Source organism: Falco punctatus (genome assembly GCF_963210335.1).
Source record: "Falco punctatus genome assembly, chromosome: 10".
In the NCBI taxonomy this organism is placed as follows: Eukaryota; Metazoa; Chordata; class Aves; order Falconiformes; family Falconidae; genus Falco; species Falco punctatus.
Window position 1 is genome coordinate 16,849,208 of NC_137590.1, and position 14,174 is coordinate 16,863,381.

General features: G+C 64.5%; 1 protein-coding gene across 3 annotated transcripts in view; it reads left to right on the forward strand.

Moving 5' to 3' along the window:
- Positions 1-14,174, forward strand: part of SLC12A5 (solute carrier family 12 member 5) — a 34,583-nt gene that overhangs the window by 8,802 nt on the left and 11,607 nt on the right. For all 3 annotated transcript variants that reach the window (XM_080404237.1, XM_080404238.1, XM_080404239.1), the window contains exons 2-11: positions 6,204-6,298; positions 6,539-6,670; positions 6,876-7,022; positions 7,647-7,701; positions 8,710-8,840; positions 9,039-9,280; positions 9,358-9,569; positions 11,922-12,089; positions 13,082-13,180; positions 13,365-13,422. In XM_080404237.1, coding sequence (XP_080260363.1) covers positions 6,204-6,298; positions 6,539-6,670; positions 6,876-7,022; positions 7,647-7,701; positions 8,710-8,840; positions 9,039-9,280; positions 9,358-9,569; positions 11,922-12,089; positions 13,082-13,180; positions 13,365-13,422 — 1,339 coding nt within the window. The remainder of the gene's footprint in view (positions 1-6,203; positions 6,299-6,538; positions 6,671-6,875; positions 7,023-7,646; positions 7,702-8,709; positions 8,841-9,038; positions 9,281-9,357; positions 9,570-11,921; positions 12,090-13,081; positions 13,181-13,364; positions 13,423-14,174) is intronic.

The following is a 14,174-nucleotide window of genomic DNA, read 5'->3' on the forward strand; positions in this document are numbered from 1 at the left end:
ATGCTGCAGCCCCGGCGCAGTGCAGGCGGGCAGGGCCGCTGCGAGCTGCGGGCGCGGGGCCGGGGCTGCAGCCCCGCGGGCAGTGGGGCCCCCAGGCCCTGGCAGCAGCCGTGTGACTGTTGGTGCTTTGGCCTGAGCTCTCCCTGCGCACCCACCAAAGCCAAGCTGCCGTAGAGGGTCCTCGGGCCCCTGCGGGGCCGTGTCCATCCCCAGGCGCCCAGGCAGTGGGGCCGGTGCAGCACCCTGTCCTGCAGGTGTTTCCATCAGGCACAGGGATAGGTGTAATGGGAAATGCAGTAATGTCCCCGAGGGGATCTGCAGTGCCTCTTTGGCTGCCCCCAGCACCCCGCCAGGTCCCCCCGTGGGGTCTGCTGAAAGCCCCAGCCAGGAGAAGACAGACAGCTCTGGCAGTTGCCGCAGAAGTCTCTGGCTGCCTGCAGCGAGGCTTTGGGCACAGCCGTGACGAGGCTTTTGGTGTTTGCCCTGCTCTGCCGACCTGAGCCTGTTTATTTGCTTGTTTATTCACGGCTCCGCTCAAGGTCAGGTCTGGCAAGAGTCTTCTGGGGGCACCTTGCTGGGCTGGGGGGGAGGCGTGCTGGCCCCCAGCCGTGCCCTTCCTTGGGCTCTCGTCCTCCCCTTGCCCTCTGCAACACTAGGATCTATCCTACTCACTGCGTTTCCATCACAGCAGTGCCAGTGCTGTGGCGGCAGGCATTTCTGCCTTGCTGGAGACTGGCAGGAGTATTGGACATGGTGCCACTACAGATGGACTGGGCAGACTGTCCCTGGAGCTGGGCCTGACGAGATGGTGCCCTGTGGGCTGGCAGGCATGGGGCTGCAAGTGGCGAGGGCTCTGAGGGGCTTGGGAGAGCAAGGGAGTGTCAGCAGAGAGGGACACAGCAGAGGCCCCTGCATCCATGCTGCGGCGGGCTGCTGCGGGGGGCTGGGATTGCCCCTGGTGTCAAGGGTCACACAACTCCCTGCATGGGGTCTCTCTGTGGGGACTTTGGATGACCCAAGGGGGTGGCAGAGCTTTTGCGTGCCAGTACCACCCCCCACCCCCATGCATCTGGGCTGCTCCAGCACTGGCCAGCCGGTGTCTTGCTGAGCCAGTGGTGCTGCTGAAGCCCTGGGTTCCACTTAGGCCATTTCTGTTGGAAAGGCTCAGCAGCATCCCCACTCAGATCCCTGTGCTGGACAGCCTGCAAGAGCCTCATGACAAGGGCTGGAAGGGCTCCAGCCCCGGCAGCCCAGTGAGGACTGGGCTGGTGGCAGACCCTCTGGGGAGGTAATTGAGAGTGGGGGAGCAGGCAGGGCTGCTGCCTTCAGTGTCCAGGCTGGCAGCTTTTACCGCTCTGTTTGGGGTGTGGAAATGTCATGCACAGCCCTGCTGCAGGCTGCCGTGCCGGCACTTCATCCTGGAGGCACCAGGTTGCCCAAGGAGGGGAGACTTAGGGCTGGTAGCTTTGCTGGAGCCTGCATCCACGGCCATTTCCAAGGCAGGGCTTGGGCTGTCGGAGAATCTGGGAAGCTGTTTAAACGCAGCCAGCCAAAGCGCCTGTGCTGGAAATCCTGCGCCTGCAGGGCCGGCTGATCAAAGGGAGGATAATCCTGGGTTTAGGAAGGAAGAGGATAGGTTTGAAGTAGCAGTTGGTCCAATTTGGGTCAGGCAGTGAAAGAATCCAGCCCAAAAGTCCACTCGGTGTGCTTGCTGGCTGGAGGGGCAAAGCACAGCCCCAGAGTGGGGGTAGTGTCCCACCCCCCACCCCAGCACCGCACTGTAGCCGGGAGCCGTCACTGCTGTGCATGCTGCCAGCACAAGCCAGCGCTGCTCCAGCCACTGGTGGTCTCTGCCTCAACAGGGACCATGGCAGCTCTGTGGCCTCTCTGAGGGTTACCCTGCCAGGGGCAGCTAGCAGATACCCTTGCTCAGGGGAGAAGGAAGCCTGGGTGGGAGCAGAGGTGCCAGCCACCATAAGGGCCCCTTGGCCATCACTATCTATCTTAGGCACACCCAGGCCAGCAGCCCATGGTAGTGGATGTGCAGCCAAGTCCCCTTGATGGCCGGACTTGACAGAACAGCATCATGGCCTCCCGAGCCACCAGCTCCTGCAAAGCAGCAGCAGCTGGGGACATGAGCCAGTGCCATGTGCTCACCGGGCTGCTGGGGTCACCCTGGGGTGCCCCTTGCTGCTGGCTGTGGGCAGAGCCCCGGGGAGTGGGAGGAGGTTGCTTGCCAGCTGGTGCCGTTGAACACTGGCAAAAGTCAAGGTGCCCTGTGCACCTCCAGGTGAGCCTCGGGGCGCCTGTGGGTGCCATGAGCAGCTGCCGCAGTGCTGCCGCCCCTGGGGCTGGTGGCACTGGTGCAGGGGGGCGGTGTAGGAGGGGTGAGTGCCCAGGCCCTCACAGAGGATCCCTGAGCTGTCAGCACCCCAGTGCCAGCCCCCGGCAGGCCATGGGGCACTACAGGAGCACAAACAGAGGTGCAGGGGGAGTGGGGGGGCTGGGGCTGCACCTGCAACATCCCCATTCACCTGCTGCACCTCCTGGATGGTGCTGCAGCCCCAGCACCTGATGTCCCTGGCCAGGGCTCACCGTGCATGGCAGCACGAGGGAGCCAGCCCTCATAGGGTGCTGTGGAGGGGACAGGCTGGCCGTGGCCGTGGTCGTGGCCAGGCAGGAGCAGGCAGCAGCCTCGGCAGCCGTTCTGGTTATTAGCCTGTAGGGGTTGGCTGTTTGGGCTCCCCCCCACCAGTGCTCCATGCCCTGTGCCACCTAAAGTGAGTAGGGAGGATTTGGAATGAGGGACATGACACTTCCCAACCCAATTTAGGGCTGAGTAAAAAGCCATTAGGAGTTCAAACTGTGGCTGGTGCTGCAGCCTGAGTGCTGCCCTGTGGGATGGGCAAGCTCCCGGGGGTGCAGGGATGGTGCTTCAGCTCCGGGGGCCCTGGGCTGCCCGGGTGCACAGTGGGGTCGGCTTTGGGATGCCCTGGGAAGGCAGGGTCGGCAGTAACCCCTGCTGTGAGCAGGACTGCACGGTGCCCACAGTAGGGCTGTGGGTTCCTGCCAGCAATCCCGCCGCGAGCCCTTCCAGCTGCCGCAGCAAATTAAAAGGCCGATTCAAGTTGAGTGATCCCTGGGGAGGGGGGCGGCTGAGCGGCAGGATCGAAGCCTGGCATGGCTCGGCTCTGCTCACACTGCCTCTCCCATGCTGGGGCTGCTCAGCCTCAGCACTGCCCAGCCCCATCCTGCACTCCTGCCCTGGTGCCACTGGTCCTTGGGCTGCGCTGGGGAAGCGGGGCACAGGCAGGCCCAGCAGGCATTGGAGGGACCTGGCACTGTCCCACATGTCCCCATGCTGGGAGGTGTCACCCCCTTGATGCCAGCAGCAGGGACTGTCCATGGTGGTGGCAGGTGGGGGACAGGGTGGGCCCTGGCTAGGACGGGCTGTGGTGCTCCTGCCTGCTTCTGCCTGCACAGACCAAAAATCCTGTGGCAGCTACTGGGGAGAGGCAGCACCAGCCCCTCTGCAGCAAAATGGTCTCCAGCAGGAGCAGGGAGCTCGTTGTCACCTGTGCCTCGGTGCCCCTGTCATTAACTCCTTCCAGCCTGCAGGGCCAGGGGCAGGCAAGGTCCCCCTGAGCTGTGCCCCGGGGATGCCGGAGCTGTGCTGCATGCGTGTCCCTGTGTCCCCACCTCCCGCCAGCCTGGGGCCTCTTTGGGTGCTGGTCCTCCTGGCATCACCACCAGGTGACGGGCTTCTGTGCCCCAGCCTGGCTCTGGCAGCCCGAGTGGTGCCAGCATGGGGCCACAGCCCCCGTGGTGCTGGAGAGGGTTGGTGTCATGGGCTGAGGGGCGGAGGGACTGTGAGTTTTGGTGCTGTCATGGTGCTGGCGGGTCGCGGCGTGGGCACCTCAGGGTGCTGCTGGTGTCATTGTGCGGAGCCAGGCAGTGCCAGTGCTGTGGGGTCGGGGCAGGCTGGGCCTGGGGGTCCGGCTGTGGTGTCCGGGTGGGTGCCATAGGCCGGGGTGCGGGTGCCATGCGGGGCCAGCGTCCGGCCACCTGCGTCGTTACATAAGAGCGGGAGCTGAGGCGGCTGTGGCTCGCCGTTGCCATGGAAACCAGCACGGTGATGTCGTCGGCCGTGTACCAGGCGGCGAGGCGAGGCCCCCGTGGGCTCTGCTCTCGCGGCGGAGTCCCTGGGCCTCGCTGGGCTGCGAGTATGTTCCCCCTGCCCGGCTGCCCCTGATCCCGTGCCCCTGAGGGGCCATCTGGCGCCACTCAGTCCCAGGGGGGAGGTGGGCTCCAGGCACCCCTGGTCCTTCACCCTTGTGTCCCTCTGCCGGGGATGGCCCCTGCTGTTGGTCTGGAGGGTGTCCCCATTGGCACGGTAGATGCCACATCTGTGTGGTCCCTGGAGCCAGCGTGGGTGGGTGGGTGCCATGCTGAGCAGGTGGGTGCCAGCCCATGCCAATTACCTAATGAGCACGGGGTGCAGCACTTCAGGCCAAACCTGGAGCAAGGAGCACATTGGGTCCATGCTGAGAACCCCGTGTGCACCCTTTGGTGGGGGGCAGCGGACAGGAGGCATGCCGGTGGTGTGGCACACGGCACCAGGTGCGCGTCCAAGGGGGCTCCGGGGCGAGGCTGGCTGTACCCATGTCCCAGTGCTGCCGCCATGGCCATTCCTGCACAGGAGAAGTCTGTGGGCTCTGCCCCACAGTTCGGCTGTGCCGTCAGGGATACTGCTGCCCCGTGCCAGAGGAACCCAGGGACCAACAGCAGGTGGGGGGCCAGTTCACGGGTCAGTGCCACCTGCGGTGCTCGGGGCTTCACCTCCCAGTCAGCCAGGAGTGCCGTGTCTGCTGGTGAAACTGCAGATGGTGAATCACCACTGCACGCCGGCTCCCAGGATCCCAAATATGAGTCAACTGGCAGGGCTGGCGGTCTTCAAAAGACCTGGTTGCTCTACATGATCGCGGCGTCTGTCCTGAGGCTGCCGCGGTGCATGGGTGGCTGTACCGGCCTGGCTTGTGGGTGGCTCCCGTGCCATCTCTGTGCCCCTGGCTGCTCCCGTGCTCAAGGCTGGTGGAGGGGACAGCCCTGGGCCTGGGTCTGTAACCCTGCCCATGCAGGCAGCCTGCCCAGTGGTGCTCGATTGCCCTGGCTGTGCAGCCATGGTGGGGATGGGTATGTGGCAGGTCGCCCCTCTGCTCCCACCCAGGACCAGGGATCAGGCCTGGCTGCCAGGGTTTCCCTGTGCCGTGGGGGCCATCATCCGCTGAGCTGCTGTGCCCAGCACCATGTCCTTTGGCTCCCTGGCCCCGCGTGGCCCCTGCTCCCCTCCCCTCTGGGCCTCCACTCAGGGCTGTACTGCTCCAGCAGCACCGTCCTCGCTGCTGCTCCATTTCCAGCCTGATTTATTTCTGCTGCTCTGCAGCTCGGCTGTTTTGCTTGCTATTAAGCCGACTCCGGGTTTCTTCTGCACGAGGTCATTAATGCAGTGAGCAGCCGTGGCCCTGTCCCAGCAGCTCTGCAGGTTCTGTGCTGCTGTGGGCAGCTCCACTGCCTCAGGCAGAGCAGCAGCACCTGCCCTCTGTCCTGGCACTGCCGGATGCCTCCCCACTTTGCAGCACAGCTGGCGAGGCCGTGGCCCCCGCTCCTGTGGTGCATGGTGGTGAGCAGAAGCAGACATCTGGCTGCTCGCCCCACTCCCAGGCACCATGCCGTGACTGTCCCCCTCCACAGTGGCACGCTATGCAGCCGGCCAGATCCTGCCCCTGCAAGACGCAACGCTGTGGGCAGACCCAGCGTGCTCACCCGTGGGCACCCCATGCCATGAATTATTGCTGCCAGCCATCCCGCTGGGAGTGTTCCCCCTGGATCCACACCGCTCACCTCACTGCGTGGATGCACTCCAGCGGGTCTGCGAGCTGGCCCGGATGGGCAGGGCAGTGCACGGCTCCTGGGGATGAGTGGCCCCTGCCCGTGCATGGCGTGGGAGGTGATGCTGGCAGCTGGGATGCATGGGCTGCCATCGCCTGTCCTGGGATCAGGTGTGAGCATGGTGCCCACAGCCCTGGCAGCCATGGGAGCTGGGATGCGGCTGCGGCCCCTCACAGTGGCAGCCCCGGGGGGTGGATGCTTTCCCAGCACAGGCTGGGGCGGGGGCTGCCTGGCTGACCCTGTGGTGTCTGCAGGTGATGGCAATCCCAAGGAGAGCAGCCCCTTCATCAACAGCACAGACCTGGAGAAGGGCAAGGAGTATGATGGCAAGAACATGGCCCTCTTTGAGGTAGGAAGTGCAGGCGGAGGGGCAGGGGGTCCCAGGGAAGGGGGCCAAGCTGGGCAGCTGTCCCACAGCACCCTGACCCATGCCCTGGGCACTGGGACATGCCGGAGCTCCAGGCCAGGGTCCCCCAGCTGCACCCAGTGGGACGGGCAGTGGGGTGGCATCTGGGGAAGGCCCCGGGTCCTGGGGCTGGCTGGGTTCCAGAGGGACTGTCCTCACAGCTTGGGGCTCTGCTCTGTGCAGGAGGAGATGGACACCAGCCCAATGGTCTCATCCCTGCTGAGCGGGCTGGCCAACTACACCAACCTGCCACAGGGCAGCCGGGAGCATGAGGAGGCTGAGAACAATGATGGGGGCAAGAAGAAGCCAGTGCAGGTGAGGAACGCAGGAGGGATGCAGCCTCTTCTCCTGGCTGTACGGTGCCAGGCCACGGGCTGCCCCAGGGACAGCTGGGTCCCTTAGCCCTGCTGGGGGGTGGTCCCACCCAGGGTCCCTGGCTGTGTTGCAGGAGGAGCGGGACCCCTTCGCTCCTCTGCCAGCCAGGCCCGTGAGCCCTGATGGTTGCCCCCTCTCTTGGCAGGCCCCACGGATGGGCACCTTCATGGGCGTCTACCTGCCCTGCCTCCAGAACATATTTGGGGTCATTCTCTTCCTGCGCCTCACCTGGGTAGTGGGCATCGCCGGCATCATGGAGTCTTTCTGCATGGTCTTCCTCTGCTGCTCCTGCGTGAGTGATGGAGCTGGCCAGGTCCCTGCTGGCCTCACCCAGGGTCTGGGTGTAACCAGCTGAGCTGGCCAGGCTGTGGAGAGGTGCACTACCTGCTAGCCCACCCTGCCCCTGCCCCTGCCCTTGCCGCTGCCCCTACCACTGCCCTGCTTACAGCAAGGAGAAGCCTTCAGCTTCCCAAAGGAATCGGCAACAGAACACTGCTCAAATGGTGCCCCAGATTGTAGCTGCCATGTGGGGGGAATGTGGCGGGGGTCCCCCCGGCTCTGACTGTGCGCACCATGCCGCATCGAGATGGGTCACCAAGACAGTGACCCCAGGGCAGAGGCTGGGAGCACTGAACACAGGCAGCCTGGGGATGTCCTGCCCCTCATGGCACTGCTAGTCCCTCCAAGGGGCTCAGCCCCCCACCGCACTGCTGGCCATTAGTGCTGCCTGCCCATCCATCCGTCCGTCCATCCATCTGCCTCTCCCCACAGGCAGCCCAGCCCTGGGGCACATCTCGGCATGGCCCCAGGGACCCCCATGTCCTGCTGTGGCCCCAGCTCTCCCTTCCCACTCTCCTGTCCCTCTGCCCCAGTGAAGAGGGAGCTGGGTGCTGACACTCTCTGTTCCTTCCTGCAGACAATGCTGACGGCCATTTCCATGAGTGCAATTGCCACCAACGGTGTGGTGCCAGGTAGAGCTGAGCCTGTGTCCCTGTGTGTGCTGGGGTGAGGGGAGTTGGCTCCCTGCTGGGTTGGGCATCTGTCTTGTGCCCCAGGAGGGGCGAGCAGAGCTTGGCAAAGGGCTTTTCCCAGAGAGCATCCCTCCAGGCCATCCTGAGCTGCACTGGTGAGCGCTGGGGCTGCCCTGTGCCGCACGCGGGAAGGTGGACATGGCTGCCAGCCTCTCCCTGCCTTCTGCCACCAGCCCGTGTGGGTTCCCCACGGCCTGGGGGAGCACAGAGCCTGAGCCACCACCCGTCCCCAGAGCCGTGAGGTGCAGATGGTGGTGAGAGCCGCCAGCCACGGCTCCTCCCTCTGCCAGACTGGTGAGGCTGCCGGGGAGCTGGGAGCCATGCCGGCAGGAGGATGGGGAGCTGGGTGTGCTGGGTGCCGCCGGCTGGGCAGGGGGGCAGCCTCTCCCCCGGCCTCCCTGAGCCACACCAGGTGCCAGGATGCTGCCGCGGGCAGGCTCTGCCCCCGGGGAGGCACCAGCGGGGTCTGGCCGGTGGGTGCCCCTGGGCTGCCTGCCCCAGAGCTTATCCAGCCCCACAGAGCCCCGGGGAGCCGGGAGTGGGTGGCTGTGCCGGCCCAGCTGGCCTGCCAGGCTGGGCGCAGCACTGACAGCCCCAGCACGGGCTGTAATTAAAGCTATTTATCGTCCTGCTGCCACGGTGGGACCATCGATCCCAGCAGCCTGGCTCCAAGGGCTCCTCTGGGAGGACAGAGCAGGGCATGGCCCGTGTCCCTGGGGATCCAGCGCCTGAGGGGACATGGCTGTCACACCTGGCTGCTGGGCTCCTGGGGAACGTCTCTGCCAGCGCAGTTGCTCCCGCTGCTCTGGGGCCCTGGGGACTGTGTCCTGCTCTGTGCTGGAGCAGGGACCAGGGATGCCCTGGCCCCATCCTGCCCTCCGGGATGCCTGGCAGGACCGGGGGTGCTGTGGGGGTCTGGCTGGGATCCACCTTTGCTCTCTCTGGCAGCGGGTGGCTCCTACTACATGATCTCACGCTCCCTGGGACCGGAGTTTGGTGGTGCTGTGGGGCTCTGCTTCTACCTGGGCACCACCTTTGCCGGCGCCATGTACATCTTGGGCACCATCGAAATCCTGCTGGTAGGTGCCTGGTCCTTCCCCCTGTGTGGTGCCGAGGACTCAGGTCCTGGCGGGGCAATATGCTCTCGCCTGCCTGTGCTGCCCACTTCTCATGGCCCATCAGGAGGCTGTGGCTTTGCAGTGGGGCCGAGGGACCCTTCCCCAGGGTCCCCTCCACTGGGCCATTAGCTAGGCAGTGACACCATGACTCTCTCCCAGGCCTACATCTTCCCAGCCATGGCCATCTTCAAGGCAGAAGATGCCAGTGGGGAGGCAGCTGCAATGCTCAACAACATGCGTGTGTATGGCACCTGCGTGCTGACCTGCATGGCCACTGTGGTGTTTGTGGGGGTCAAGTACGTCAACAAATTTGCCCTGGTCTTCCTGGGCTGTGTCATCCTCTCCATCCTTGCCATCTATGCTGGTGTCATCAAGTCAGCCTTTGACCCACCAAGCTTCCCGTGAGTATGGCATCCCACTGGGCTGCGGCGGGGCTGGGGTGTGCAGGTGCATGACTGACTGACTGCCCCCCTGCCAGGATCTGCCTCCTGGGCAACAGGACCCTCTCGCGCCATGGCTTTGACCTCTGCACCAAGATGGTGGTGGAGGGGAACGAGACAGTGGGCTCCAAGCTCTGGGAGCTCTTCTGCACCTCCCGCTTCCTCAACGCCACCTGTGATGAGTACTTCACCATGAACAACGTGACTGAGATCGAGGGCATCCCTGGTGCTGCCAGCGGCCTCATCCAAGGTGGGCACAGCACAGGAACAGAGGCATGGGAATGGAGGCATGGGGATGGAGGAGAGGGGACAGAGGCAGGGGAAGGGAGGCACGGAGATGGGAGACACGGGGATGGAGAAGCAGGAACAGAGGTGTAGGGATGTGGGTGCAGGGACGGAGGCACAAGACAAGCCCCAGGGAGCCATGGTGGGGCAGTGGACATGCCTGCTGGGCAGGGCTGGTGGAGGGGCTGGTGCCGCGGAGGGCTGTCAGGTGCGCAGCTGGCCCCTTGGGCATGCTGGGCAGGTGGGCAGTGCTGGCTCCAGGTGAGGGGGTGCACAGGTGGTCTCTTCCGTGGGCTGCTCTGCCCCTCGGCCGCAGCGAGCCATGCTCACGTTGTGCTGGGCAGCAGGATGGACTCTTGCACCATGTGACCAAGCTGGGTGCTATGGCCACTGGTACGTGGTCTGTGCCAGCAAGACCACAGCAGGATGGCTCTGAAGGATGCCCAAAGGTTGGGGAGGAATAAATTCTCCTGCTTCCTCTTGGCCTTTGGAAAGGCTGGTATTGATCTGAGGTTTCATGAGGAGTGATTGCCCCTCGGGAGCAGTTTGCTGCTGTGGCCGCAGCTGTGCTGGGAGAGTGGCCAGGGCCGCAGAACAACTCATGAATTTGCTGGGAGGAGCCACTTTTGACCTGTTTTTCCAGAGCTTCTGGTACATTTGCCAGGTGCTCACACAGTGGGTGGCAGAGGATGATGCTCAGTGCCATGGTCAGAGGGTGTGTGCAGACCCCTGCTCCGCAGGGCCGTGCCGGCAGGACCTGCTTTGGGCACCCCTGTGCCAGGGTGGGTGTCGGGGCTGCGCAGTGCAGCACCCCATTGGGCTTCCCTGCCCCCGGAGCTGCAAGCAGGACCAGCCCTTTCCCGGTGCAGCAGCCGGGCTGGGCGCTTCGGCGGTGCCGGGGTGGGTGTCAGGGTGGTGGATGTACTGGCTGTGCTAACGTGCCCAGTGCACGCAATCAGCGTGCGGTGGCTCTGTCTGTGGTGGGTCCCACGGAGCAGGCCAGGGACTGGGCTGCCTGGGCACAGCTAGCGCTTGCCGTGGGGCAGCCCCAGCTGCGTCGCCACTGGGTGCCAAGGCTGAGACTGCGCCAGGGTGCCTGCGAGGCCACCCCAGCCTGTCCCTGCTGCGATGACTGTGTGGACCCAAGTTTGGGAGCTCGGGCTTTGCTAAGCATGTGGTACTTGGGGCTGTGGCTGCTGTGCTGTGCTGTGACAATGTGGTGGCTGGGTGTTTGGGAGGCTTATGATGACATCCCATCCTGAGGTCTCATGGAGTAGATATTGCGTCCCTGGCTGCTTGATACAGCCTGGTCCTGCTGGTAACTGTCCTGCCAGCAAGGGGACATAGACTCTCTGCCCACCCCAGCTAGTCCTTGTCACAACAGCAGACAGCAAACATTCCTACAGCTGAGACGTGTGGAGCAGAGCCAGGACCTGCTCTGGGGCGGCTGGTGGCAAGGGTGACCGGGCTGGCAACATCTCAAGATGGGGTGTCATTGCATGGCCCCCAGCAGAGGTGGTCAGGGCTTGCTGTGCCCCAGGTGCTGGGTCTCCCTGTGGGGAGAAACGTGCCTTTCTGGGAGAATGAGCTGGGCAGGGCCGTGTCAATGGGGGCTGCCAGCCCCATCTGTCACATGAGAGTGGTCCGAGTAAGACATGCGGCTGGGGAGGGGTGCTCAGCACCGGGTGCTGAGGGCTGGTCCCTGTGGGGCCCCTTTGGACCCACTCAGCAGCCCATTTGCAATGCTGTGCCAAGGGCTGTTGGCTTCTCCCTGCCGTGCCCAGGCACTGGCTGCTCTCTGCTGCTCCACTTTCTCACCGCAGTCTGCGGCCAAGGCAGCACGTGGAGGGACACTAAGCCTGTTACATCAGCCCTGTGCTCGTAATCCCATCAAAAACATTATCAAGTTACTCTGACACGATCCACTTTCCTTAAACCTGTGTTGATCAGCATTAATTACGTTACCCTCTTAATTATTTGCTGCTGCAATCCCACATCATCTGCTCCAGTGTCTTGCAGGAGTGATGCCAGTGCCAAGACGGACCTGCTGTGGTTGCCGACCTGCGCTGCTGGGCCTGTGCCCCAGGCCGGGTGTTTCTGCCCATCTGTGATGGGCTGGGGGTGCCCCATCCCTCACCAGCTGGATGCCAGCAGCCCCGGCAGCTCAGTCAGGCTGGAGCTGGGAGGAGGCAGTGCTGGATGCCCCCATGCTCTGTCCCTTTGGGCTGTGGTGTGCGAGGGTGCCGTGCTGGGTGTGGGCAGCTCTCCGGCACCTCCTCACGCCGGCTGCGCTGCCTGCCCTCCTGTCTCCTTGCAGAGAACCTCTGGAGCTCATACCTGACCAAGGGCGTGATCGTGGAGAAGCGGGGGCTGCCCTCCGTGAGCCCCCCCGACACTCCGGTGGACATGGACCAGCCCTACGTCTTCAGTGACATGACCTCCTACTTCACCCTGCTCGTCGGCATCTACTTCCCCTCGGTCACAGGTGGGAGCCGCCAGCGCCGCGCTCGCGTGCCGCAGGGCACCGGCTGGCACACGTGCTGCCGGGTGCTGCAGTGTTTCCCCATGTGCACTGCCCCGGTGCTGGGTGTGGCAGCGGGGGGTGGGGGGGATCGCAGCCTGCACCTCCCACGCAGCCACCCACGCTCCAGATCTGACGGTGCTGCTCGGTGCTGCATTGACGTCCTGCAGCTCTGGTATTTATAGCTCCCTGGGGGTGGAGGAGCCCCCCCAGCCCCAGTCCTGCTGTGGACGTGCTGTGGGGTGCAGCTGCCTGGTCCTGCCTGCAGCTCTGCTGGTGCCAGAGGTGGTGGGATCACCGGTGGGGTCTGGCACTGCAGGGGTCCCAGCAGTCAGACAGGCCCTGTGGTGCTGCTGGGCACATGGTCCCTTGCCACCCTCCTGCCCAGTGCCCACTTACCGGCAGGTCCCGGTTTTTGCGTGGTGCGTGTCCCCTCAGTGGTGGCTGAGCTACAGGTGGCCCCATCCTGGTGGTGAGGTCCTGCCCTACCAGACGCGGTGGGACAGCCACACTTGCTGCTGCCACAGCAGGAGTGTGGGTTGTCCCTTGGGCTGTGCTGTACCTGCTGGCACCAGCTCTGTCCCAGCCTGGCCTCCTGCCTTCCCAGAGCAGCGCTGGCCTGGACCCTGTCCCTGTCCCTGCTGCAGTCACTATCCCTGCTTTAGCTAATTAAGTGCTAATGAGACAAGTCACTTAAGAGTGTTTTGAGCCTAATCCTTGAGTGGCATCAGACTGCGGCTGGGGAAGAAGTACTGGGGGGAGTGGGCTGGGAGCCCAGAACCATGGCAGCACCAGCTCTGCTGCCAGCTTTGTGCCTGCTCCCTGTCCTGGCACACCACTGAGCTGGTGCCCTGCCATGCCCGGGACTTGTGCGGTGCCTGGCATGAGCCGTCCTGCCCGTTGGGACGGGTGAGGGCTGCAGCTCTGCCCACCGTGGCGCCATCCCCTTTCCCCAGGCATCATGGCTGGCTCCAACCGCTCTGGAGACCTGCGGGACGCCCAGAAGTCCATCCCCACAGGCACCATCCTGGCCATCGCCACCACCTCTGCAGTCTGTATCCTTCAGGGCTCGCCTGAGCCTGGGCTGTGTGGGGCTGAGGGCAGGTAGGTTCACTGTGTGGGCCAAACCCACTCAGGTGCCCCACCAGGCTGGGATGGGGGTCAGGGTGCCCTGCTGGTGGGGGGCAGGCAAGCAAACGGGACACTGCATCCTCCTGGCTCTCCTTAACTGCCTGGCAGATATCAGCTCCGTTGTCCTCTTTGGGGCATGCATCGAGGGGGTCGTCCTGCGTGACAAGTGAGTGTCTTGGCGCCATGTGGGGCAGGCATGGGGGGAGCCCAGCAGCCCCCCAGGAACAGGCTGGGGCAGTAGCAGCCCCTGCGGGAGGTGGGGGGGGTGTGCGGGGGGCTGCAGCTGGGACACACTGGGCAGACAGGGTGGCACTGGAGAGTCTCCTGGGGTGAGAACACCGGGGTGGGGGGCTTCTGGAGGGGCCTGAGTTTGTAACAGGCACTGAGGGCTTGTGTGTGCTCTGAATCCCCCTCCATGTTTTGCTGCACATCCGCAGCCCTTCCTCCTGCTCCAGAGCTGCAGGCAGTGCGCTTGTTTGTCAACAGGCAGGGCTGCCTGTGCTGCCTCCGTATCTGGGGCAGCCCAGCTCACTGCACGCGGCAGGTGACACTTCTGGGTCGCCAGCACCAACATAAAGGGGATCCAACTGCACGCAGCCTTAATCGGCCTCCTCCTGGCACAGGGGACGAGGAGCCCCTGTCCCACACCTCTCCCTCATCCCTGCCCACAGTCACAGGTGGGGGATGGGGACAGACCCCCAGCTAACCTGAGACCCTGCCCTTTGCTCGTCCCCCGCAGCGGGTGGGAGCCATCAGCAGCCAGGGCAGGGCCCTTCCCTGGTCCTGTCCTGTCCTGTCCCTGCCATGGCAGTGTCCCTCAGTGGCCAACCTGCCCTGGGGAGCGGGGTTGTGCTGCCGCAGCGCTGGTGCTCTTGGGGGTCAGCCATGGGACGGAGCTGCAGGTGATGCTGCTGCCCC